At 40.9% G+C, this 25,723-nt stretch overlaps 1 protein-coding gene across 1 annotated transcript; it reads right to left on the bottom strand.

Annotated features, from left to right (window-relative positions):
• LOC111238842 (monocyte chemotactic protein 1B-like) lies at positions 1-1,940 on the bottom strand. Its single transcript, XM_022768548.1, has 3 exons — positions 1,801-1,940; positions 910-1,027; positions 1-776 (listed from the first exon to the last, which is right to left on the bottom strand). The coding sequence occupies exons 1-3, from the start codon at positions 1,865-1,867 to the stop codon at positions 662-664; spliced, it is 300 nt and encodes a 99-aa protein (XP_022624269.1). The 5' UTR covers positions 1,868-1,940; the 3' UTR covers positions 1-661.
• Between the last annotated feature and the right edge of the window lie 23,783 nt (positions 1,941-25,723).

Raw genomic sequence — 25,723 nt, 5'->3', positions numbered from 1 at the left:
TTGTCTTGCTTTAATTCAACAGAATCAGACTTGTAGCATAAGCATACAGAAATAAATAATTTTTTGTCAAACTGGGTTACTTATCTGTACAAGTAACTTGAGTTTAAAGTAGAAAAACAACAAAAAATCATTACTTTATATAAAAAAAAAAACAAGGCAAAGAGCTCACAGTGGTTCGTTATAGAAATAGTGGTTTAGCCCATAGCTTATACTCTACTTATGACACCAAGTGGAGCTGGGAGACATTGGTCTTACTCAGTTCAAATGACAATGCAACAATATTTCACAGTGCTGATGGTCAGACTTTGAGTGTTGTATGAAACAAAAATATTCCTATTGTTCCAGATTATAAAATAAAAATATGGTTTAAATGCCAGTATTAAAAGAATGGCAACGTGCACCTATGTTAAACATAGATTTTTTGTGAATGGTAGAAAAATAATTTAACATGGTATGTTTGCAAATGCATCTTGTCCCAGCATCTCAAAATACTACCAAATTTTAGAATAGAATAATATAAGTAGATAGTAACATACTGTATTTGTATAAAACACCTCTTAATTTTAAAAGATAAAGTGTGAAAAGTCGCAGCATCAAAACACATTAACTGGCCAGATTTTGTTCATGGAAGACTCTTATAGTGGGTATGGCATTGCCATGGTTACAGGTTAGATGTCTCTCCTGGGATGTATTTGGCATCCAGGTAGCTAATGAGGTCCTTCACCCAGGGGGCTGAAGGTTTGGCACACATCTGACGACCTGCCACTGTCTTCAACCTGAAACATACACACACACACACACACACACACATAGAACACACACACACACACAAACAAGACAGTCAGGTACAGTGCTTCCATGTGCAGATGTTGATGGTGATGTTAGTTATGTATTTTTCTTTCTACTCACAAGACGGCAGGTTGTGGGCACCGCTGGCTGGTCCTGACGTAGCTGACCACTCTTTCTTTTGGCACTGCTTTCTCACTGAAGCGGAAGCAGCACTTCTTTGGGCCGGTACCACGCAGACCTACAAACAAAGAGCTGTGAATAAACCATCTGCGTCTGCCTTCTTTTTGTTCCCTTTTTTAATTTCCTGTCTGCCTGCATGACGCTACATCTGATGTTCTTCTTTGTTTTCTTTGTAGAAGAGATTGTGTTGCTCAGTTTTTCCACTGTGATATGGGAAACTCTTTGACATGTGTTGCTCTGCTGACAGGATTAAATAAGGGCTGGTTCAATTTAAGAAAGGAAACCATTTAACATTCTAAAATGAACATTTTGATAACAGATGTGAGGGAGATTTTTTCTCTCTCCAGTGTTCCTCTTGTTTTCCTAAACCTCACCAACACTCCAAGAGTTCAGGCCATAACAACCTTCGCATTGTTGTTTAGCTTCTATTATGACTGTCTGTGGCTGTGTCTGAAATCACTCACTACTCCCTACTCCACTATATAGTGAGTTCGCCATTTTGTAATGCTGTCCAGATGGTTAGTTAGAATTATTATACCCTATATAGTGGACTCCTAGTACCTCACAATACATTGTGAAAAGTAGTGTACAACCAATGGTCACTAACCAAGCAATATAGACCATCATGCATTGAGCTCCTAACTCCTGTTGATCGTTATTTTCTACGGCTCACAAGAATTTTAATCACAACTTAGACTTCTTTCACTACACATCGATCAGTTCCACAAAATATAAATCAGACTGAATCATATCCATCATATCAAATGTATGACTAATGAGATTAATGAGTCACACACTGACTGAACGTATTATTGTCATGCTCCCTCTTACCTTCGCTCAGAGTGATGACAGCCAGCATCAGCACAACAACAGACAGAGAGAGACGAGGTGCAGCCATCCTTGATTGTATGTGTTCCCCTCACAGTGTAGTAACAGATGAAAGTTTTAGTTCAGATGCATCAACCTGCTTTCTCAGCTGTGATGGTCTGTGGACTTCTTCCATATTTATATAGTTTTGAACCGTTTGTTGGAAAGTACCACATCGTAAGTAGTGACTCATCGAAAGAGGAAGATGTTTTCCAGATTTGGTCCCTTTTGACCGAGTACTTTCCGGTTGTCTCTAAATGTCATTGTGAATGACCTTTCATAGTGTTCTGCATTAGTAAAGAACAGTGTAGTTAACACAGTAAGTGTACAATAATGAATAGTATATAGAATACAATAAATCTTTGAGAGCAGGTGTGATCTGATTGATCAGCCTTTTTTCAGACCAGTGTGAATCATATTTTTTTATTTTGAAATCATTTTTTAGTTTGGTTTAATTATGTTTTAAGTTCTGTTGTGTGTATAGTGTAAAGCATTACCAAATGATCTGTTTCAGGTGAAAAACACAGCAGCAGGATTCATCTTCAGTGTTCACAATGTAGGAGAATTCTAGTACATCTGTCTGACCAATATCACTGATTTTTATTTTTAGCATGATTTAGTCATAATAATCTTCTTGCCATGTTTGAGACAGTCATATGTGATGACACGTTGCAGCATCATGAGAAGCTGGATGTGATAAGATGCTTTAGGCTGAACAATTCAGTTATTTTCATGTACAAAAATGATGCAAAATAAAAGTTGTTCAGTCTACCGAACAAGAAAACTATTCTTTCTCAGAAATAACACAATAAAGTTGTAAGTAGGGCGGCATGGTGGAGAAGTGGCTAGCACTGTTGCCTCACAATGAGAAGGTCCTGGGTTTGAACTCCCGGGCCTGCGGTCTTTCTGTGTGAAGTTTGCATGTTCTCCCCGTATCTGTGTGGGTTCTCTCCAGGTACCACACTCCAAAAACATGCACATTAGGTAGATAGATAGATAGATAGATAGATGGATACAGTGGTATGAAAAAGTTTAGGCACCCCTGACAATTTCCATTATTTTCATTTATAAATCATTGGGTGTTTGTATCAGCAATTTCATTTTGATCAATCAAATAACTGATGGACACAGCAATATTTCATTAGTGAAATGAGGTTTATTGGATTAACAGAAAATGTGCAATATGCATTAAAACAAAATTAGACAGGTGCATAAATTTGGGCACCCCAACAGAAAAATCACATCAATATTCATAATATTCAGTCGAGCCTCCTTTTGCAAAACTAACAGCCTCTAGACGCTTCCTATAGCCTCTAATGAGTGTCTGGATTCTGGATGAAGGTATTTTGGACCATCTCCAGTTCAGTTAGGTTTGATGGTTGCCGAGCATGGACAGCCCGCTTCAAATCATCCCACAGATTTTCAATGATATTCAGGTCTGGGGACTGGGATGGCCATTCCAGAACATTGTACTTGTTCCTCTGCATGAATGCCTGAGTAGATTTTGAGCAGTGTTTTGGGTCGTTGTCTTGTTGAAATATCCAGCCCCGGCGTAACTTCAACTTTGTGACTGACTCTTGAACATTATTCTTAAGAATCTGCTGCTATTGAGTGGAATCCATGCGACCCTCAACTTTAACAAGATTCCCAGTACCGGCACTGTCCACGCAGCCCCACTGCATGATGGAACCTCCACCAAATTTTACTTTAACACCCCTTGTTATGACCAAATAACTCAATCTTTGTTTCATCAGTCCACAGCACCTTATTCCAAAATGAAGCTGGCTTGTCCAAATGTGCTTTTGCATACCTCAAGCGACGTTTGTGGCGTGTGTGCAGAAAAGGCTTCTTCCGCATCACTCTCCCATACAGCTTCTCCTTGTGCAAAGTGAGCTGAATTGTTGAACGATGCACAGTGACACCATCTGCAGCAAGATGATGTTGTAGGTCTTTGGAGGTGGTCTGTGGGTTGTCTTTGACCGTTCTCACCATCCTTCGCCTTTGCCTCTCCGATATTTTTCTTGGCCTGCCACTTCTGGCCTTAACAAGAACTGTGCCTGTGGTCTTCCATTTCCTCACTATGTTCCTCACAGTGGAAACTGACAGCTGAAATCTCTGAGATAGCTTTTTGTAGCCTTCCCCTAAACCATAATGTTGAACAATCTTTGTTTTCAGGTCATTTGAGAGTTGTTTTGAGGCCCCCATGTTGCCACTCTTCAGAGGAGAGTCAAAGAGAAGAACAACTTGCAATTGGCCACCTTAAATACCTTTTCTCATGATTGGATGCACCTGTCTATGAAGTTCAAGGCTTAATGATCTCACCAAACCAATTTTGTGTTCCAGTTAATCAGTGCTAAGTAGTTACAGGTATTCAAATCAAAAAAATGACAAGGGTGCCCAAATTTTTGCACAGCCTATTTTTCACGTCTGATTTAATTTCATACAACTTAATATTGCTACACTAAAAATGTTTGTCTGGAAAATACCCCAGTACTCAGCTTTTATTAGAAAATGAATGGCACGCCACTGTGATCATTTTCTGTGAAGACGGAGTAAATTATTATGCTGCCTCAGAGGGGTGCCTGAACTTTTTCATACCACTGTACGTCATTCACCCAGAATAAACTGGAACCAGAGACTGTTGTAACAAAATATGACTTATTCAAATCAGGAGAGACTTAATTTGTGTTAATAAACTTTTATTGCCATGTGCAAAACAAGAGAGGAAAAGTGAGAGATGGGAAAACCCCCCAGGTCTAGACACATGTGGTGGTCCTGTAGATAGGAAGAGGAGAAGCTGGAGATCTGGGTGTGATGAGGAGTGATCATGAGCTCGGCCTGCACTGGATATGAAGACCGGAGGTGAAAGGGGTAGAGTAAGGTCGCAGCGAAACACTCTGAAATGACAGCTTAAAGCCGGAGAGGAGAACAGTATGACAGGGACAACGTGATTGGTTGGTTGAGATTGTGGCTAAATCTGATTGGTTACCCAACACCTTAAGTGAGCTGATTACGAGGAGCAGGTGAGGGGGAAAGTGAGAGAATTGTGAATGGAAGCAGAATAGAGCGAGTCTTCCTGATCGAACATACGCTATCCTTCATTTATATGAAATAAAAGGCTTGTCTACATTCAACAAGCAGCAAGGGAGTTTCACTAGAGCAGGCCTCAGTGTAGGCCTCACTAAAGGACTGATGAGGTAAAATTAATATAAATCCAGTCAAACATTAAATGAAGAAGCCAAGGAAATAAACCATGTGGCGCTAGACTGCAACTTAAGGTTGCCTAGTGTACGGAGTTATAAACGAAACAAGGAAATAATCACAAAAACTTTGGGGACAAATCATGAATATAACACCTCTGCATATAAACTGATTTAAATCAAATCAAAACTGTCTATAACACTCAGAGTTGCTTATTTTACAGCCAGTTGAAGTAAATGAACCCACACAATAAAACACACTTGCAAGAAGGCTACCTGTGTACCGATTTGTGGACGGATTAAACCTTGAACCTGATCCTCGTCTGAGTCGCTTTATGGATTCCCATCCAGTGTGTGGGAATTCTTTTGAAAATTAAATAGTACTTGGACATGTTATCGGTCTAACGATTTTATTAGATCTGACTTTAGTTTCAGTGTAAGGGTTTTTTTCACACTTGGCAGAGTACCATATGCTAATTTTTAGAGCTAGATTTCTCCCCCCTGTTCATGAAATGCAGAAATGCTTCTGTCACTTCTTTCACTTCCTTAAAATTTGTTGTTTAAGAGAAACAAACAAGTTTTTTTTTACTTAAAGTCAGTGTTATTTTTAAATAATAGACTCACTGGAGAGCCCTAAACCCGGTGATATATTTACCTGTCTTATATTGAAAGAAAAGGAAATAAACTGATACACAACGCAGAATAATGGATTTCCACTTGAGTGAAACTTGAGGTCAACCAGTGCTTCCACTTACCACAGCCGTTTGTGTTGACATCATGGACTAATTTAAGACATCACCAAGACCGCCTTTTTTTTTACCTGTTCTGCCTTCTGTCTGTCCATGACGGATGCTGACGATACTGGAGTCACAGTACAGATCCTCCTGGTCAAATATGATTCCAATACAAGTGAAAGTCGTTCAGTCAGATTTTTACTTGAGTTAAAGTACTGGATGACACAATTTTAAAAATACTGAAGTATTTAAAAGTATTTTTTTTTATGTTGACACATTGTTGTATTGTTTCACATTTACAGGACCTGCTGACTGACTGTAGAACCTGTTGAATAAAAAGACTGTAGGATATGATACAAAGACTGTAGACATGGACATAAAAACACAAGTGAATCAACAAAAGGAGATACTGTAGTTTACATATTTTTTTAGACAGTGATGGAGTTTGGTCGTGGTAAACACAGCAAACATTTACAACTAAAGGAATCTTTCTTTATTTCTAAACCTTCAAACACAGACCTCAGATCAGACCACGGTCTCTGGTGAAGAATTTTCTCATCTTTATCTGACCTCGCCACTGTTAGCACACTGACAGGTTCAAACATGACTGACAGTGGAGGAGTTGACTGTGACTGGTTTTTCTCCTGTCATGAACAGAGTGTGTGGTCTATCACATTTTTTAAAACAAAAGAAAATTCACTGTCTAAAAGCTCTGCTTCACAGTAAGAGTACTAACAATCAGAAGTTTCTAAAATAAATAATACTCAAGTAAAGTACAGAGACTACAAAAAATATATACTAGTATGTTCTTTGTTAGTGTCCACCTCTGGTGTATTTACTGTACATGACTATTTACCAAGGAAACAACATGTTAAGGATTTGATCTCATCGAATTTCACCCTGACCTGATTCACCAGAGTCCGACAGACTCAGGTGAAAAAAAAAAACAAAAAAAAAACACTGGTGTGGCTTGAAAAAGGAACTGATACAAACTGTAGTAATAAGCAGAATATATTAGTCATAATCATTAAATGTGAGTCATAAAGAGCGAGGGAATGTCAGGGCAGCCAGGTGACCTGAGGACTCAGTGTGAACATACATAACAAAACTACCATTATGTTTCAAACACAGGTGCAAATTTGCAACACTTTGATGGACGCCTATACTATGTTACATTTCAGAAACACCAGTTAGCACATTTGTATTGAAAAATATAACATGGTGAGCTGCCCGATCATACACACACACACATCACACACATTTTAAAGCTCTCTAGTGCTGAGAAACAGAAAAACTGTCAGAAACTGTTGTAATCATTGTTCACCTTCTCAGACCGAGGCGCACAAGGTATGGACTCAAAGATGCACAACTCACACCACAAGAAAAGTTCAAGTTTATTGCACAGAGGTGTTAAGAGCGGGCAGATGTATACAATCCGGTGTCCAAGAATCCGTGTCGCAAAACTTAAGCTTGGTCAATGAACTCTAGGTCAAGCACTCACAGGCAGAGGGATCCAAAAAATGTCAGGCAAAACTCAAGAGTCGAGAAAAGAGGCAGCCTGGTCAAGAACACGAGGTCAAACACTCACAGAGAAACAAGAGGGGAATGGCTAGAACGCAGGGAGAGGAGAGTACTTATACACAGGAGAACAAAGGGGCACAGGTGGAACCGGTTGGGTAATAAACTCAGGTGAGGCAGGGCAGGTAATCACAGAGACAGACAGACAAGACCTAGGAGCGGGAGCTGGAGGTGACATCACCATGCAGACTGTGGAGGCCAAACTGTATCTGAAACCCTAAACTGTTATTCTAATGCATCCAATGCAGAGTGTCTGTAATCATTAACCTCTGCATTACAAAGTCAGGTAGGACTTAGTCTATACAGTACACGCTCTACCAGGTGAGCTGCCACAAAGTACTGATTTTTAAAGGTAAAACAAGACGTGTAGCCCTAAGCCCCCAGTCACCATCCATACACGGTCTAGACCTGAACCAGGTTTATACCCAGTCTGTTTGAACACAAGTCTCTAAATCTAGAGACAATGAGCTGCAGCTGTAAACACCCCTAATAAAACCTGGTTGTTCCAGAAACTCCAACTCCAACTCAGTGGTACTCACCCAATCAGTCATTCAGTTAGGGACATTCCACATTATAGGGCTGTTCAGGGAGTGTTTGAGGACAGGAGCGGAGAGGCATGTCTGTGTGTGTGGTTTACCCAAGAAGATGAAAATCTCACTGGCTGAATTCCCCTGCTTATCTCTCCCCTCCAGAGTCTTTCTCTTTCATGTCACCTCTGCTGCTGCTCTCTCTACCTGCTTTATATCCATTCATCCACTGAGCGCTCCTCCGTTGATTCATGCGTCCATTTCTCTGTCCCTTCAATCGTCTCGCAGACCTGCTTTGTGTCTCTCTGAAGCAGCTCCATGTCTGTAAACTCTTCATCTCTTCTCCTCTTCCTGGTTGTCTGTCGTTCCTCCATGACAGTATATTGAAAAAAAAACTCAAGTGGTCGATCAACCTAAGGCTTCTCGAATTATCATGACTTTTCAGCTGTGAGGCGCTCGGGAGCTGAACAAAACATGGCACTGACATATTAGCGACAGTTACGTGTTTAAACATCAGGCATACAATGATACAATAAGCAACATTAGCATTCATTTGAAGTTGTGTTTCTGGCCAGCTGGACTGATGTTCATTCTTCTTTTACTTGTTTTCATCATCTACTTCAGAGAAAAGCTCGTTTCTAACTTTGTCTGTCTGCTGTTTGGTGGTGGACAGGTGGTTTATCAGACTGGGCAGGGTTTGGATTTGGAAAACATAAACAATGAGCTAAATGAGGTAAATCTTGAATGGAATATTTCACTTTCCACATAATAAATCTGCCCCCTAGTTAGCATTATTAGTGTAACATTCAGTAAATGTGTTTTAGTTGGACTGCAACAGCAGGGCCAGCCCTATAATCGTGAATGTCCCTCACTGACTGACTGACTGATGATATTTCCGTCACTGGTCAATGGAGTGCCGAGCCACAGTCTACTCAGTACTGAGGCTCACCTCCATTACAGCAAATGAACTACTTTCATTCCATGTATCATTATTACTAAAAGAGGCAGAGGAATAACTAAACATAAGACACACCAAGAGAGAGAGAGGGAGGGAGAGAGAGAAGTCATCAGTAACGAGGCGTCTTACTAACGACTATGATCAACTCTACATATCAAACAGAGGGAGTTAGACATAAAGACCTGGCTCTGATAAAAGTTACATTCTGGAGTTGAAGTAAATAAAGACTAAACTATTGTGGATCCAGAAGGAGGCTGTGAGCTGCGTGAGTCATGTCCTTGCTGGGTTCTCTCTCAATCTCTTTCACTATGTCAGAAATAAAGGCAAAAGCCTGAAAAAATAACTTTAAAAAAAGAAAGATAGTCTGTCTCTTCTAACGTTCTCCGTGAGTGATCATGTAACAGTAAATCCAGCTGAAATCACAGCTCAGTCTTTGTCTTTAATTTATATGTTTGGTGATTTTGTCAGACAATGTCACAGTTATAAAATCTGGATTTGACCAGAGGCGGTCCAGACATAGACTAGGTTTAGACCTAGTCTTGTTGAAAGACACAATTATGCTGTTATTAAGTTATTAAGTTATTAAGATATTTGTTAACAACTACTGTGGAACTTCCGTTGTGTTCCGCCAGAGGTATGAAAGTATATAAACTGATAATGAATGCCAACATAGTAAAACACAGTTAAAATAAAACATGTCTTCTTAGGACAATTGTTGACAAACCCTGTGCATCCATAAACAGAACTACATTACCGTGTTATAAACCATTTCTTAATAATTACCTACAATCTTTTAAATGCTTAATGTGAGGAGGGTTAAAGTAAAGAGCTGCCCTCCATGTTTTACAGCAGCTACTCCTTCAGTCCGTGTTTCAAGTTTCCCATCTCAACAAACTGGGAAAACTTAGTTTCTGACAAGACTGACTGTACTCAGAGTGTGTCATGCTGAAACAGACAGGACTTTCCCCAAACAACACCAGTGTCACTGTGAGCTATACTGATAACATTCCCCCTTCACTGGAAATAAGGGGAATTGTCCAAACTGTGATAAACAGTACTACTACTTACTGTGACTCTTGTTACTTCGACAAATACCGCTATTTCTAGTGTTGACAGTATAATTAAAAAAGGAAATCTATCATCATTATCCGTTATCATATTCAGAGATGTATTGATGTATTTGTTATAATTAACTAACTTCTGATCATTTTTAAAGACATATAAAAGGTTTAAAACAGTATAAAGAGTAAAGAGTATGAACAGAAACAACATAATGACGTAATGTGTGTGACGAAATGAGAAAACTATTTTTAGGAGGTTTGAAGTTTGTTAATGAGGAAGCAAAACTACAATCTATGTGATCAGATTCACTTGGCAGTTACCACATTCTCCAACAAGGGCGGCATCAAGTGACCAGTGACTAACACAGACAGACAGCCATGACAGCACTGCCCTCATTCCTTTCCTTCGATGTGTTGTTGTTTTATTGTTCCCTTCTCCAGCTTTAATGTATTCAGGGCCCGTATTCATAAAGCATTTTATCTTACCACTGAGAGTTCCCCTACGTCACGATAAAAATTTCTAACTAAACTTTTTCTCCTAAATCCTCGTGGAAGCTGCTGAGACCAACTTTTACTAAGAAAAAGCAAAAACTCCTGAGCTAAGTGACTGTCAGTTCACCTAGAGACTTGACTGACGTCCAGAAATCTCTACACAACCTGTCAGTGCTGGTGTAATCAGCTGAACAAAACAGGGTTTAAGATTTAGACATTTTCAGCACAACATTTAAAAAGATAAATACATAACTATTTTATCGTTAATAATAATAAAAAAAACAAGCACAAAGCTATTTATAAAATATAAGTGTAGCTACATCTGATGTAACTTATACACTCTCTAACCATTAAATATACTGAGTTTTATGTTAGTTGTATCAAATCTGACACGTGTTGTCCCCCCTTAAAATGTAATTGTTTAATGTTAAATTAGCTTAATAGCATTAATTTGGTTAATAATTGTTGGCTTTCTAGATTATGTAATCATTTATTCTATGATGTTGATGTAAACTTGGAATGGCACCCATAAATAAAATGCATTATCATAATTATCCACTGTTCAGTACAGTATAGTTATGCACAGGGGCGCCGTAAAGGGGGGAAAAGTTAGGACGATTCTAAGGGCCCGTGACTGACAGGGGGCCTCCCAAAAAAATAAAAAATATATATTTTTTTTATTTACCTTTGGTGAGGGGGCCCAATGTGATATTTTTTCATGGGGCCCAAAATCCCTGGCGGCGCCCCTGGTTATGCAGTAGGTTATGTTAGGGTCTTGTGCTCTGCTGTTTTCCCCTCCCTCATGTCTTTGTTTGTCCCCAGTTTGTCATCTGTGTCTGTATTTGTGTGTGTGTGGCTTCCTGGGTCCTGCTTCCTCCAGTCTCCGTACACACCCGCTTATCATCATGGAATCAACTCCACAACCCGCTGCACTACAAAGGACCGGTTCAACTCTCCATTCTTCACTAGAGCGTTCCATCTCTTCGAAAGCTACGAACGCTACGGCCATAATTACTTTGTTACCTGGTTTCTCTTATGTCTTTTTGTAATCCTGTTGTTCCTGAGCTTCAGATCCGTACTCCTGCCATCCTGCCGCCTGCCACGCTCAACTCCTGTCTCGTCTTACCAGCTTGGGTTTCGTTTGCCTGCTCAGCTCCGCGGGTTCCTGTTTTGTTCGACTCACCTGTCTGCCCTTCTCTGTGGATTCCTGTCTGTAAGCCCATCTCTGCCATTATCCTGCCAGACTGTCTACGGCCCCCTGCCCTCATCACCGTGACCAGCCCCACACCATTCACTACATTGCAATAAAAAAAAAAAAACTTGTTTACACCACTTCTCTGTGTTCTGCCTTGTGGGTTCAGATTTATACCAAAACCTTGCAGAATGATCTGGCCACAGTGGACCCCACAGACTCAGATCCAGAAACAACGTCACCTCGTAGAGCCATCTCCAGCCAAGGCGCCCGCCTCGGTCGGCACAAGAAGTTTCTCCTGGTCCTGTTTAAGAACAACCAAACTATGGTACACCAAATTTCTGAGCTGACGTATCAGTTTCAGCTATGTACTTTGTGACCTCAGACTAGGAGACAGAGCCTTAACTATCTTGTGGTAGAGTTGGATCTTGAATTTCAACTCCACTGCCTGGGCTAACTTCCCCTTCAGCTAGGAGAAAAAAAAAATCTGATAATACATGCAATATTATTATTGGATAGGGCCCAGCTTCTGTTAGCTACTTCAATGATCAACAACAGAACAATTAAAATAAGCACTGAACTATATTACCTCTTTCACAATCACAGTCTCCATCCTGAAGCCACAAACCCCTCATCAGGGTGGAGGATGTGTGTGACTGTCGCAGACACGCTGCTGTCAGTGCTGAGGGGAATGGAGACTGACACAGAACCAGACTGGCAGACAAAGAGGCAGAGCTGAGCTGGCAAACTTGAATTGAACATGAAGCACAGGGAGGAAACAATCAGGGAGGAAGTCCAAAAAACATAGCAAGCACACTAAAATGAGAGTTGGCTGAAGAATGATACCACTAAGAGTGGTGGAGTGAGCTTGACTGCTCTTAATACACTGCTGCAGGTGGTGGCATTGATGACAAGATGCTGATAAAGTGTAGAGAAAGACTGGCCGGAGCAGGAGCTCAGGAGGCCACGCCCAGCTGCACAGACCAACACACACGCAGGCACAGACATCAGACTGGGGACAAACAAACATGAGGGAAGGGAACACAGCAGAGAACGCAGGGAACCAAGTGAAGCAAGTTCAACATACCCAGGTTAACGTTCTGTTATCTGGCTTGACTAAACTTAACAATCGCAATCAGGTTAAACGGTCACATGACAGTGGTTATCAACTCCAAACCCGACCTGGGTTTTCCTGATCAAGACACGAGCGTGTTCACATGAAAGGGGCGGTTGCAGCATATGACCAAAGCAAACTGTTTGAATGCGTGGGTTAATGACAAACACTGGGGCACAAGTAGATGTGTCTATAATAACATGTGTTGCAGTAAAATGAATGTGCTGCACAGTTGATGGGGAAACACCGGTATGCTGCCACCACCCACTCTACTTTTCTAAAGGTGGAGGCCCTTGATAATGAGACAGTGTCTGTGAGCTCAGAGGGAGTTTTGGTGGTATCTTCACTCCTTTGTTACCACCGTCATGCAGTTTTCACTTTGCCTATCCTAACCCAGATGGCGAAATTGTGGACTCTAATTGATTTATCTTCATTTACTTACTAATGGTGGTGGTCTGCAGCACACAGGACTCATAATGGCTTAAAGAAATAACAGGTTAACTGGAACTGGAGAACAAAACACAATAAAACAAAGACTTGTACATTAAGAAACAATGGTGATGCCATGTTTCAAGAGAACCAATTGGTAAGTAGGCGGGCCTTTTAGTATGTTTTTTTTTGGGCTTTTTATGCCTTTATTGATAGTGCAGTAGAGAGAGACAGGAAATGGGGAGGCAGAGAGAGGGGGAATGACCTGCAGCAAAGGTCATCCGATGTGGGACTCGAACCGGGGCCGACTGCAGCGAGGACTGTAGCCTGCTTAGCCCACTACGCCACACGACGCCACCAAGTAGGTGGGGCTTTTATACGTGTTGATCTATTATCTGCTCCTGGAGCAGGTTAGAAGTTCAGCGTGAGTTACCATGGTGATTTACCCCGGGAAGAGGTGAACCACAGTCGTAGGACTGAAAACCCAGAGTTGAAACTGAAGTTACCTTGCTAACCTCAAATCCTGCTTCGTAGCACAGGCCTCTGATCCTAACAAATAAAGCTTACGACTCAAGTCATCATGTACCAAGCCAGAGTTCAGCTAGTGGATAGCAGCTGCTCCTATGCTGTAGTGAAGCCAACATAAAGACTGTCTTGAAATGGGCCTGAGGAGAGGGACTCATCTGTGTATGTAGAAGAAAAGATTTCATCATTTTACAAATGAAACTGTTGATGATGAATTCAGCTTCTCTCCCTCACACCGTCAACACATGAGATCATGTGAGGCTGACTGAGAGAAGATGAGGACAGACACAAGTTTGATGTTTAACCCATCGAGTACATGTCCTGTGTTTGCTGAAACGGTGCTGCAGGACAACGGGGGAAACCTGAACCTGATCAGAGAAACCGGTTAACTGACAACACTGTTCTCATGATCTCACAACATATTGAATTTTAATTCAGCCTCCTCTTCAGGGAATTAGTATGAAAAAAGATGAAATAGTTCTATCAATAGTCAATGGCTCACAAGGTAGAAGTTAACAGTCTTAATGAATTTAAGATGTTACCATCAAGATTTGTGAGAGATGGCCTGTATTGTCTGTCAAAATGCACGATGGTGTCGCCTGCCCAATAAGGTGTTATCAGTGTATGGGAGAGATGGCTATACTCACTTTGACACTCAGACCCTCAGACTTGACATTTGGTGATGAAATGAAGACTGTTGAAACGGGCCGTGGGAGAGGGACTAATCTGTGAGGATGAACATAAATACATGCTCAAGGAAACCTGATACGATCTGTTTATTGTGACAAGGTAGTTTGATAATATGAACAAGCCTGCCTCTATTCCCACAATAGAATTGAGTTTTTGATGTAGTATTTTTTTTTATTCAAAAGAACCATAATAACACAAATTAAAGTAAATTTAATCTACTATACTGTATATTATAGCTAGTTCTGCTTTTAGTAAGAATACAAGGTAAGACCATATCATCAGTTAGATACAAGTTGTCCACTTTGTAATGCCCTGCAAAAACAAAGGTAAAAATATTCTCTATATATCATAGAGTGCTCACCACTAATTTACCATCGTTTTAATTACTTTAAAGAGTACAATGTGCAGATGAAAGCAGAAAAAGCCTGAAAGTGACAACATTGAAATTGGGTGCAGTTTATTAATTTCTGTGCAACATAACTGAAATTATATAATAAGAATATTTGCTCATGATTGGTAACCTAAGGAGCTTTGTCTTTGCAGGTGTTATTCTGAAATACTTTGGAGCTCCAGTCCAAGCAGAGCCAGAGGGTTTTTCATCACCACCTGACCAACATGCAGCAGGTGCATCTTCTCCTCCTGCAGACTTGGAAGCACAACAGCCAGCTTTTGGTCAACCAATTGATCCAGCTGACTGGCCATTAGTTTTATCTGATTCATTCATGACAGACTTAGCAGGTAGAGGGCCATTTCAGGTCAGCCCAGATTTCACATTTCCCAGAGAGAAGAGAGAAGATGGTGGATGCTTCCATCATCAGTATTTCTACAGAACATTAGTGAATGGGGAAAAGATAAAGTGGACCTGACTTATCTACTCAAGAAAACACAATGCCCTTCACTGCTTTTGCTGCAAGTTATTCTCAAAGAAGGATAACAAATTAATGACTTAATGATTTTGAACTGCGTCTACAAACAGGAAGGACCATAGACCAAGCTGAAAGGACACTTTTAGAGGCTGAGAAGAGGCGCTGGAGAGATGTCCTGACCTGCTTGATCTCTATCATACAATCTTTAGCTGAGAGATCTTGCATTGAGGGGTTCTGCAAACACATTACACCAGCTAAATAACGGAAAAACTTCTTAAAAGAGGTGGAGCTTCTCGTCAAATTTGATCCTGTCATGAAGCAGCACATTGAGCGTGTGGAGAGTGGCCATTTCAGTCATTCCAGCTATCTTGGAAAACGTGATCCAAAATTAATTGATTGCTTCAATCAGTGGGAAAATGTTGGAAACAATGGTGACTGAGATTAAAAAGTCCAAATATTATTCAATCATTTTGGATTGTACTACTGATGTGAGCCACCAAGAGCAGACGTCAGTCGTCATGAGGACTGTCAAAATGGACGAAGCACCGGAAATCAAGGAACACTTTGGGGGATTTCTTGTGGCTTCCCATACAACAGGTCTTGATTTGTCATGTTTGATTTTGACCAGGCTTAGGGAGCTGAATATTCCACTTGATGACTGCAGAGGACAGTGGTACGATAATAGTGCCAACATGAAGGGGAGGAACAGAGGGGTTCAAGCAAGGCTGCTTGAGAAACCTCCTCATGCACTTTATGTTCCACGTGGAGGTTGGGTCATACCGCTTCCTCATTTTCACAGTGGTATGGTATGACATTCTAAACCATGTGAACCATGTTAGCAAGCTCCTGAAGTCTGCCACAATGCAACTTGATTTGGCAGTTGACCTCCTCACGAAGGCAAAAACGTCACTGACTAGTTATAGGGACGCTGGCTTTGCTGCAGCTCAGGACTCTGCTAAAGATGTGTGTGAGGACATGAATGTGGAGGTGCTGCTGAAAGAGGAAAGACTAAAAAGCACAAAAAACACTTTGCCTATGAATCCCCAGATGAGCCTATTGTTCTAAAAGCTGATGCTCATCAAGACCTACCTGAGGTCATCCATGGGACAGGATCGCCTCACTGGTCTGGCTGTAATCAGCATTAATCACGAGATTGGCAAGCAGCTGTCATATGATGACATCATTAACGACTTTGCTTCTCAAAAAGCCAGGAAGCAGAAGTAATATAATGATCACATAAGACTGATCATACAGATCATTATCACAAAGGAGAGTAGTAGCCAACTTTGTTTTCTGTTATTCTGGGCAATGGCCCAATTTATTTTTATTTTTTTATTGTTTTAGGTGGGAGGGGAGAGAATTTTTAAATTAAGTTATGTTTCATGTTTAAGAACTAAAATAAATATTTTTGAGGAAAAGACTGCATCTGTTGCATTTACTGACATAGTATTTAAACCTACAGAAAATGATAATAAAATGTAAATGATGAAGCTCCTCATCATTTACATTTTATTATCATTTTCTGTAGGTTTAAATTGCTTGTCTCAACTTGAGATGTTTAATTTGAATTGAGAGAGTTTTTCATGAATCTAGCCTGTTTTCCTCTTAAAGCGTAACAGATTGATGCAACTCCACGGATCATCTTAAAAAGTTTGGAATCCCCCAGATCATAGATTGACAAAATAGGGGCCCCCAAACAGCATCTTACAAAAAGCTAAAAACAGCCCTGGATGGTAGTGTGCTGACTCTCCATTAAAGATATTGGTATAAGCATTGTCCTTGTTTCTCAGAGACACTACAGACTTTCTGAACAAGGTGAAAGACTGTCATGTGGATACTATGGCTGCTCTAGCTTGTACCCAGTACACCTCGCAAGGCTGGTGTAGAAGCTTTGAATTCATTTTTGAATCAAAGAACTGACCTATATCCCTCTACTGAGTTTAACCACAGAAGTACTGACAAAGAACTATTAGTACTTTCAGGATCAATACTATCTCCATCACCAGGGCTCAGCTATGGGCTCACCTGTGGCTCTGAGTTATGCTAATTTATATAAGGGGAAATTTGACCTATATTTATTTACAATCATAATCCCTGCTCTGAGGTCATTAGATGTTATTGGAGGTATACAGATGATTTTTTTTTTTCAGTTTCAAGACTTTAATTAATTCTATGCTTATTTGGAGTCTTATTTGTTCATCCATTGCTGGAAAACTAATCAGAATCAGCTCATTAAAAATAATCATGATAAAACATCCAAAGGAAAAGATGCGCAGTTTCAAATACAGTTCATCTTTCTGAATTATAATTAGTTTGTTCTCTTTTCACCTTTTCTTCTTGTGAATGAACTTCTTGTAAATGAATGAATATCAGAATTCATACAGAGTCATTTCACTTTGAATTTGATCCTAATAATAAGTGTGAATCCTGTTGGACACAGATCAGTGTAATGTGGTATTGTAGTGACTCAGTGTGACCACTGGAGAGCAGTAAAGACTCTTATACTTCCTGTTAGTGGTGTATGAAGAGAGTTGCAGTTACTCACTCTGACCACTGGAGAACGCTGATCGCTCACACTCACATCTATTCTGTTTCTATTTCTGCTCCCTCGCACTTCTATTTCACATCAACACCAATGATGAGTGTTTACTGCACCCAGTTGGTCACAGTGAGGAACTGTGCCTACGCTACTTGACGATGCCAGAACCAGGGGGCAACACTGTGAAAAATGACAGCAAAGGAAGTATTGTCAAAATAAAAGATGAGTGGATACACTGTAAAAATGAAAACAACTGTACTTTCAAAATAAAAATTCAGGGGTTACATTGTATCTAAAGGACAGCAAAGGATGGACTGTTAAAATAAACAACCAGCAGGTATACTGTAAAAAGTGACAGCAAACAATGGACTGTGAAAAAAGAAAGACTAGGGGGTACACTGTAACAAATGACAGCAGAAAATAAACTCAAAATAAATTACTGGGAATTATGCTCTAAAAAAAGGAGAGAAAATATTGGAGTGCTAAAATAAAAGACCAGCAGGTACAAATGCAAGCGAAGGACAGACTCAAAATAAAGACCATGAGACACAGTGAAAAGAAATAATGAACTGTGTCATGAACCAGCTCAAAATTCAAGACAAAACAAGGGAGACCACAAATAATTAAGATGATATCATGATCAGAGCTGCTCCACTTCTCTAAGTGATGAAGAAAGGAGCTCCAGTGCTTCCTATCTTATCTCCTTTAGCATAGGAAACACTTGACCCTCCTTTACAAGAGGAAAGGAGAAAATGCAGTCACACAATTCCTTGCTGCAGCAACATTCAAAACGATGCATCACTGTAAATTCACCACAGCAGACCCACGTAAATGTAAAAAACAACAGAGCAGATGTTTTATGTTTGATTTCTTCTCCTTCAGATCTGTCCAGTTAGGTTTCATCATGAAGAACAAGCAGATTAAATTTCTAGTTAACAATATCATTATCATAACAAGATACTATAGTCTATACATAAATGTCCTTTCACTAAATCTCCTCACTAATTCCTTCTAGGAAAGGAAGATTTAACATCCAAGTGATGTAAATAGTTATTTAAAAAAAAAAAAAAGCTTGGTCCAAGTGCAGTCAGAGGAGAAGTGGTTAAAGAGATTATTTTGACTTTTCAACTGCAGCCAAGACAAAAGGGTACACTTTATAAAATATGTGCACAGGATGGACTGTCAAATAAAGCGCATATGAAAATATGAGGTACTTTGGGGTACATTGTGCTGTCAAAAGATGAAATGAATGAAAGACCAAAGTGATATTCAACAAGCTGAAATGTAAACACTATGATCACATGACTGGAATAAAAAATATATATATTTCTAAATATAATATCTATTAAAGTCAGGCTAAGGATATACTGTTAATAAGTGCATGATTTTTTCTCTTCAGTCTGATGATCAACAAACTGTTATGAACATGAGATGCAGATAAAACAGTTAAAGTTAATGTCAGACTGTTTCAGCTGCAGAGAGGAGAGAAAGAAAGTAGCTGATGTCTGATGAGTCAGTCTGACTGAAATGTTCATTTATAACCATGGAAACATTGAACAGTGTGTGGATCATTGTTGGTTTAGTTGTTATTGCACCTCATGTTGTTCTGAGCTGCAGTGATGAAGAAGAGAGTAAAAGCTTCATCACTGTCAGGAATCCTGTCCATTAAAGAATCTGTGTTCAGGTCAAATGAAGCTACAATAGTTATTACGTATTTATTTACTCTCCATGCAAATTTATCACTTTATTGCAAACTCTTTTGTCCCTGTCAGGATGCTGTAAGAATGATGACTCAGTGTTTCCAGTGATCTAATTGGTCAGTAGTTTTGCTGTTGACAGCTTTTGATCTGATCCTCTGAAGTTAACCTGCCCTGGAGCAGGTTAGGAGTTCAGCATCAGTTACCATGGTGATTTACCCAGGTAAAGTGGGTGAACCACAGTCATAGAATTGAAAACCCAGAGTTAAACCTGAAGTTACCTCGATAACTTGTGTGTCGGTGGTTCAGAGTCTAACATAGTTTCCTTCAGACAACTGATCTCAGTTTTCCAGCCAATAGAAGAGTGACGCCGAGGTTAACATCTCACTGATTGAATGACTGGACTCTGAGTGCTGAGCAGTGTTGGCAGACTGCTCCTCACTTCCACATTGAGATGATATACACACTCAGCTGGCAATGTGTTAATTACACCTAGATAAAGGTAATGTAAATTGATCCTCCTTCATGAAGGTTATAATGTTCTGTTTGAAGTGTTTTAAAGAGCTGCTGATTCAGTTGTGAACACAACGGAGGTAGCTCTTACTCTAGCTTTATGTCTGCTGTAACCTTAAACCACTGTAACAACAAAATGAGACTACACAGTCTGGAAGTAAACAGAAATAATAGAACACATAATGATTGAACCTGTATGATGCTGATGGATAGAGTTATTGTTGAAATGTGAATGCAGTGCTGCTGTTAACTGAGAGAGGAATCATGTGTTTCATTCCTTCAGGGATCTGGTGTCTCCATCTGGACCAACAGCCAGCTGGGACCATCTGCTGCTGCTGACCTGGACCACCTGCTCCATCACAGAGAACCAGTCTGACCAGTCAACAAGTGACTCTGCTCCTTTGCTCTCTTTAAATCACACATAGAGATGATCTTTATAGCAGCTCAGCCAATGGTAGACTGTTGCTGAGACAAAAATACATATAGCAACGGGTAATTTAGCCAACTAGCGTCATCATATTTGATAAGCTTGGGGCGCTGAAAATATCGCCCCAAGCCTATAAGTATCTTAGCAACCAGAAATAAGTGTGGGAAATCGAGATGGCGGCGGCAAGTAGACAAGACCAAGAACACATAGGGCTTCAGCTATCCGTAAATCTTGTAAAATCACTCTTGCTAAACCACTTCGAAAGGAGAACTTTAGGGGAAAAACTTCGTGTTAAAGAACTTGGACCTGAGAAGCCCGGTCTGAATTTAACACAGCAGACACAGGAGAAAGGTAAAACGTACCAGAGGAGCTTCTCTCTGAACTGGTATGACATGAAGGCTTGGCTAACTGGATGTAGTTTTGCAAATGCAGTATTCTGCTTCCCGTGTTTACTGTTTAAAATGCCGGGGACATATATTACATGGACTGTAACAGGAGTTAGAGACCTAAAACATTTATCAGAGCGGATTAAAAAACATGAATGCTGGAAGGTGCACATGAACAACGCCGTTAAGCTAGCCATGCTAGGCAGGTCTAGCATAGCTGCGCAGCTGGATGAAGGACACAGGATTGCGCTGAGAAAACACAATGAAGAGGTGGATAAAAATAGACATATTTTATCGAAGATCATTGATTGTGTGAAATTCTGTGGAGCTTTTGAGTTGGCATTGCGAGGCCACGAGGAGACAGCATCATCCGACAACCCCGGCATTTTTCAGGGATTAGTCGACCTTGTGGCCTCGCTGGACGGTGTGTTAGAAGAGCACCTGAAGACCGCCACTGTCTTTAAAGGCACCTCAACGACAGTTCAAAACGAACTTTTGGACTGTATGCTGACGGTTCTTCGAGACTGCATTCTGGAGGATATAAAAAGGGCAGATTATCTGGCTATTCAGGCAGATGAAACAACAGACACTGCCACTCATTGTCAGCTGGTGCTTGTGCTACGTTACATTGACAGCCTGAATAAAGTCCGAGAGCGTTTTTATGAGTTCATCCAGCTTCCAAACGTGACCGCTGACACAGTCGCCACTGCGGTGTTGGAAAGGCTGAAGACTATTCTCCCTGAAGGACAACGGGAAAACTAATCGCCCAGGTCTATGACGGAGCTGCCGTAATGAGAGGAGCCACGGGTGGCGTGCAGCGCAAGGTTCAAGACGTGTACGGGAGTGCCCACTACGTTCACAGCTATGCTCATCAGCTGAACCTGATAATGCAGCAGGCAACATCCCACATCACCAAGGTCGGCGCTTTTTTTTTCAGATCTGGGTGGATTTTTTCTCCAGGTCATCCAAGTGAACTGCTGTGCTTGATCAAGTGGTGGCACACAGACTTCCTGGAGCTTCAACAAGGTGGAACTTTCACAGTCGTGCTGTTAACACCATTTATGAGCACAAGGATGACCTCCTGAAGTGTTTTCAGACCATCAGAGAGAAAGGTGAATTTGGCTGGGGGTTTTGAGAGAATGCTGGAAGATGAAGATTTTTGTTTTTTCTTGGCATTTTTTCACAAGATCATGGCACATGTAGACATACTGTTTAACCAGCTGCAGAAGAGGAACATGGACTCTGTCTACATCACAGGAGTCATTCAGAGGTTCACCAACAGCATACAAGCTATCAGGTAGGCTATGTCATTTTTCACATTGACTGATATAATGTTTATGAAAAGAACAAACATAAATTACATGTCTGAACACAGTAGGATAACTCATAATTTTAAAAATAATAACTAAGCCATTTTTCACAGTTTTAAATACAATGAATCCAGTTGGGATGAGCTAGTAGAAATGTATTAATGTAGTGACAATACACAGTGCTGGACTAATTTTATATCTCCAGCAGGTTGGTTTCTGAAGCCGTAATTGTGCACAGTGACTTATGTATCTTCTGTTTGGTGTCAGGGACTCCGTTCCTCCATCTGTGCAGCAGCCATCCACAAAGAAACGGAAGGCACTAGACCAAGAGGAGCAGCACCGGTTAGCTACAGAGGTAAGCTGTAACATTGTTCTATATACAGGACATGAAGTGTTTTACCTTCGGCATCTTTATTGGTCTTCAATTCCTGTATAATTATAACAGTTAGTCTACGCATTTTAATATTTTGATCTATTCGCCACACAGCTACTGAAGAAAGCAAACACGCCGAAATGTTTAGATGTAGTTTTTTCATATTTATGATATTTAACAATAACTTCTACTTGTTTTTCATACAATTATATGGTCAGCTTGTAAGGAGATACTAATGATATTTACATGGTGAGATATGAACATTTAATTCTACTGTTTATTATGTGTAGTGACCTTTTTTTTTAAATGATGCATCATTTCATAGGTATGTGATACCATTCTGAGGCATGCCAAGGAGAGGTTCTCTTTCACCAAACACCTCCTCAGTGCCACTCTGCTGCAAAGAGACTTGTTCCCCCAACACAGTGTAAAGTTCCCGGATTCAGCGCTGGAAACCACTGTGGAAGCCTACCCCACACTGGACAAGGCCAAACTGAAGACAGAATTGTCCCTGGTCTATGAAAATGAAGAGTTCAAGGCTTGCAGTGGTGCACTGGCTCTCTTCCAGGTTTTCATGGAAAACAACCTCCAGGACACATTCAGCGAGACTGTAAGTCTTCTTAAGATTCTCATCACCACACCGATGACTACAGCAGAATCAGAGAGGTGCTTCTCCACTTTAAAGAGGATGAAAACATTCCTCAGGAACACCATGGCAAGACCGCCTAAACGCACTGGCTATGCTCTCCATGGAGAAAAACCTGATACAGAACATTCCTGACTTTAACACCAAAGTCATTGAGAAGTTTGCTACTCAGAAAGACAGAAGAGCAAAGTTCATGTACAAATAAGAGCACTCAACTCCCTCACTCACACACACACTCTCAAACTCACTCACTCACACTCACCAACACACTCACCACACACTCACTCACTCACTCACTCACTCACTCACTCACTCACTCACACACACACACACACACACACACACTCTCAAACTCACTCACTCACTCACACATACACTCACTCACAAACACACTCACACTCACTCACAAACACACAAAAAAAACACACATATACAACTATTTGTGCACAGTCCCCAGGTTTCAAGGGAGTGAGACATAAATGCTGGTTAGACTCCAATTGGTACATTTTATGTTCCTATGCCAGTGTTTCTGTGTATAGTTGACTTTAATCACCATCCACCTGTAAATATTATAATAATATACCATTATATTTTAATTTTGTATTAAGAGTATTCACTAATGTATTTAATCCAATTGCTACATTTTATGTTCCTATGACACAGTTTTTCTTTGTATGTAGTTATATTTAATCATCATCCAACTGTAAATGTCTCTCAAGAACTTTAATTTTGTATTACAGTTTTTTTCAGTCGCTAACAAGTGTTTGTCCAACCAGTTGTCACATTTTCAAAACTCTAAACACAATTAGCACAGCATCGGTCTTTTGTGGCCATACCATTCACACATTTCATGTCGTTTTCACACAATATGCAGTCAGTGAACACATTTCCACAATGCTTACATTTTCTTAACAGACAAGCTATACCTCCCAACAAAATTATGGATTGTTTTTGTATTATTTACGAATGTTAACACACAACATCCCACAATAGCAAAAACAATATTCCAAACCTTAGATACAGTATAAAAACCTCTGCTTCTGCAATGATATCAGTTCAAAAACACAATGTATTACTCAAGCTGATAAATAATAAACAATCGAACCATTTGAAACTACATTGACACACACGATAAGGCTGATTCTCATGTTGGGATAAACTGGGGCAAACCAACAGCGTGATTCCATGTCAGGCTTGTAGACTCACGCTCAGGGATGGAGAGGCGAGGGGGAGACTGTGAGTGGAGATTGTAGATTGTCTACTCTGGCCATATTGGACCAAATACATCAGATAAATACGCCGCTAGGCTTCTTGAGAGGAGTGAGGTTTTTGAGGAGTAAAAGCAGATCATAGCAGAAAATGTATTAGGAGCTGGGGTGTATATGTTTTGAGACGATGGATAGAGAGCCAGTAGCCATAAAGGTGCTGGCCGAGAGAGGGAGAGTGTCACAGCAGTGAGAATGAGAGTGAGGGACCTGCAGGAAGCAGTTGAGTATAAGATACAGTGATAGCCACGGTGACTCATCGCGCAGCAGTGGAGGGTATGGACTCCTGATGATGATTTGGCAGGTTGAGCAAGGAGCAGGAGCAGTGAGCACGCTATGACAGGAGGAGGTCTGCAAGATATGTTGGAGAGGATAGCCACGAATGTGATAGAGGATAGGGGGAGTTTCACGAGAGGAGCAGTGTATCGAGATAAGCCAGTGTATGGAGGGTTGCTCAGGAGCAAGTGAGAGAGGTGAAGAGATAGAGGTGGCTAGAGACGAGTGAGAGGATGCTATAAGAGCAGTTAGGTCAAGAGATAGCAGTATGAGTAGGTTGTCAAAGAGAGTATCTGAGCTATGGTTCGAGAGGTTGACTAGGTGAGGAGGTGCACGGAGCAGTTGAAGGCGCTGTGCAGGTGAGCTAGGATAGGATTGCCGTGAAAATGCAGGTAGAAAGGAGCAGTTGAGAGATGCAGTGGAGGAAGGCCTCGCATCAGTAGACAGACAGCATGTGAGGCAGATGAGAAGTTTAGCAGGAAGAGTAGTGTAGAGATGCTATTGAAGATGGTGGGCATGGATGCACAAAGGGCTCGTAGAGATGCGCTAGTGGAGAGGTAGCGAAGCATTGAAGCAGATGTAGAGGTTGCAGGATGAGTGGAGGAGAGGAAGTGAGTAGAGTGGCCAGGGAAGACAGTGAGAGAAATCCACAGTGAGGAGGTGGCATGGGGACGCAGAAGCAGTGAGGAGTTGCAAAGGAGGCAAGTGTATGAAGATGTCAGTGTATGATGGTAGGCAAAGTTGAGGCAGGTCGAGTATGAATGCAAGGAGAGGAGGATGCAGGTCACAGCAGTTGAGAGACCTTCACGTGATGTAGACATGTCAGGTGCAGCTCGCAGAGGTAGGCAGGTGCGTGAGAGGAGCAAGGCGCTACGGGAGCAATAAGAGAGCCTCAGTGCTCCATGTAGACAGAGATTGCTAAGAGTTAGAGTGCAGGCAGGGCATGGAGAAAGTGTGATGAAGGATTCCGAGGTGAGAGGACGACATGGATGTGAGCAAGGTAGCAGAGGAGCTCAGGTGGCATCGGTGAGAGGAGACAGTGGCAAGTGCCAGAAGAGCTCAGGTGATCGCCACATGACGGGTTGCAGC

The sequence above is a fragment of the Seriola dumerili genome, unplaced genomic scaffold (genome assembly GCF_002260705.1).
Source record: "Seriola dumerili isolate Sdu_G_001 unplaced genomic scaffold, Sdu_1.0 BDQW01001690.1, whole genome shotgun sequence".
Classification (NCBI taxonomy): domain Eukaryota; kingdom Metazoa; phylum Chordata; class Actinopteri; order Carangiformes; family Carangidae; genus Seriola; species Seriola dumerili.
The sequence above is the reverse complement of the archived record's forward strand: the minus strand, read 5'-3'. Positions and strand labels throughout refer to the sequence as shown.

Bases quoted from the DNA above. Each gene is read 5' to 3' on its own strand.
- LOC111238842 (XM_022768548.1), bottom strand. From the start codon at position 1,867: ATGGCTGCACCTCGTCTCTCTCTGTCTGTTGTTGTGCTGATGCTGGCT. The intron at 1,028-1,800 runs GTAAGAGGGAGC...CTTTGTTTGTAG, and splicing joins TGTCATCACTCTGAGCGAAG to GTCTGCGTGGTACCGGCCCA. The intron at 777-909 runs GTGAGTAGAAAG...TGTATGTTTCAG, and splicing joins TGCCCACAACCTGCCGTCTT to GTTGAAGACAGTGGCAGGTC.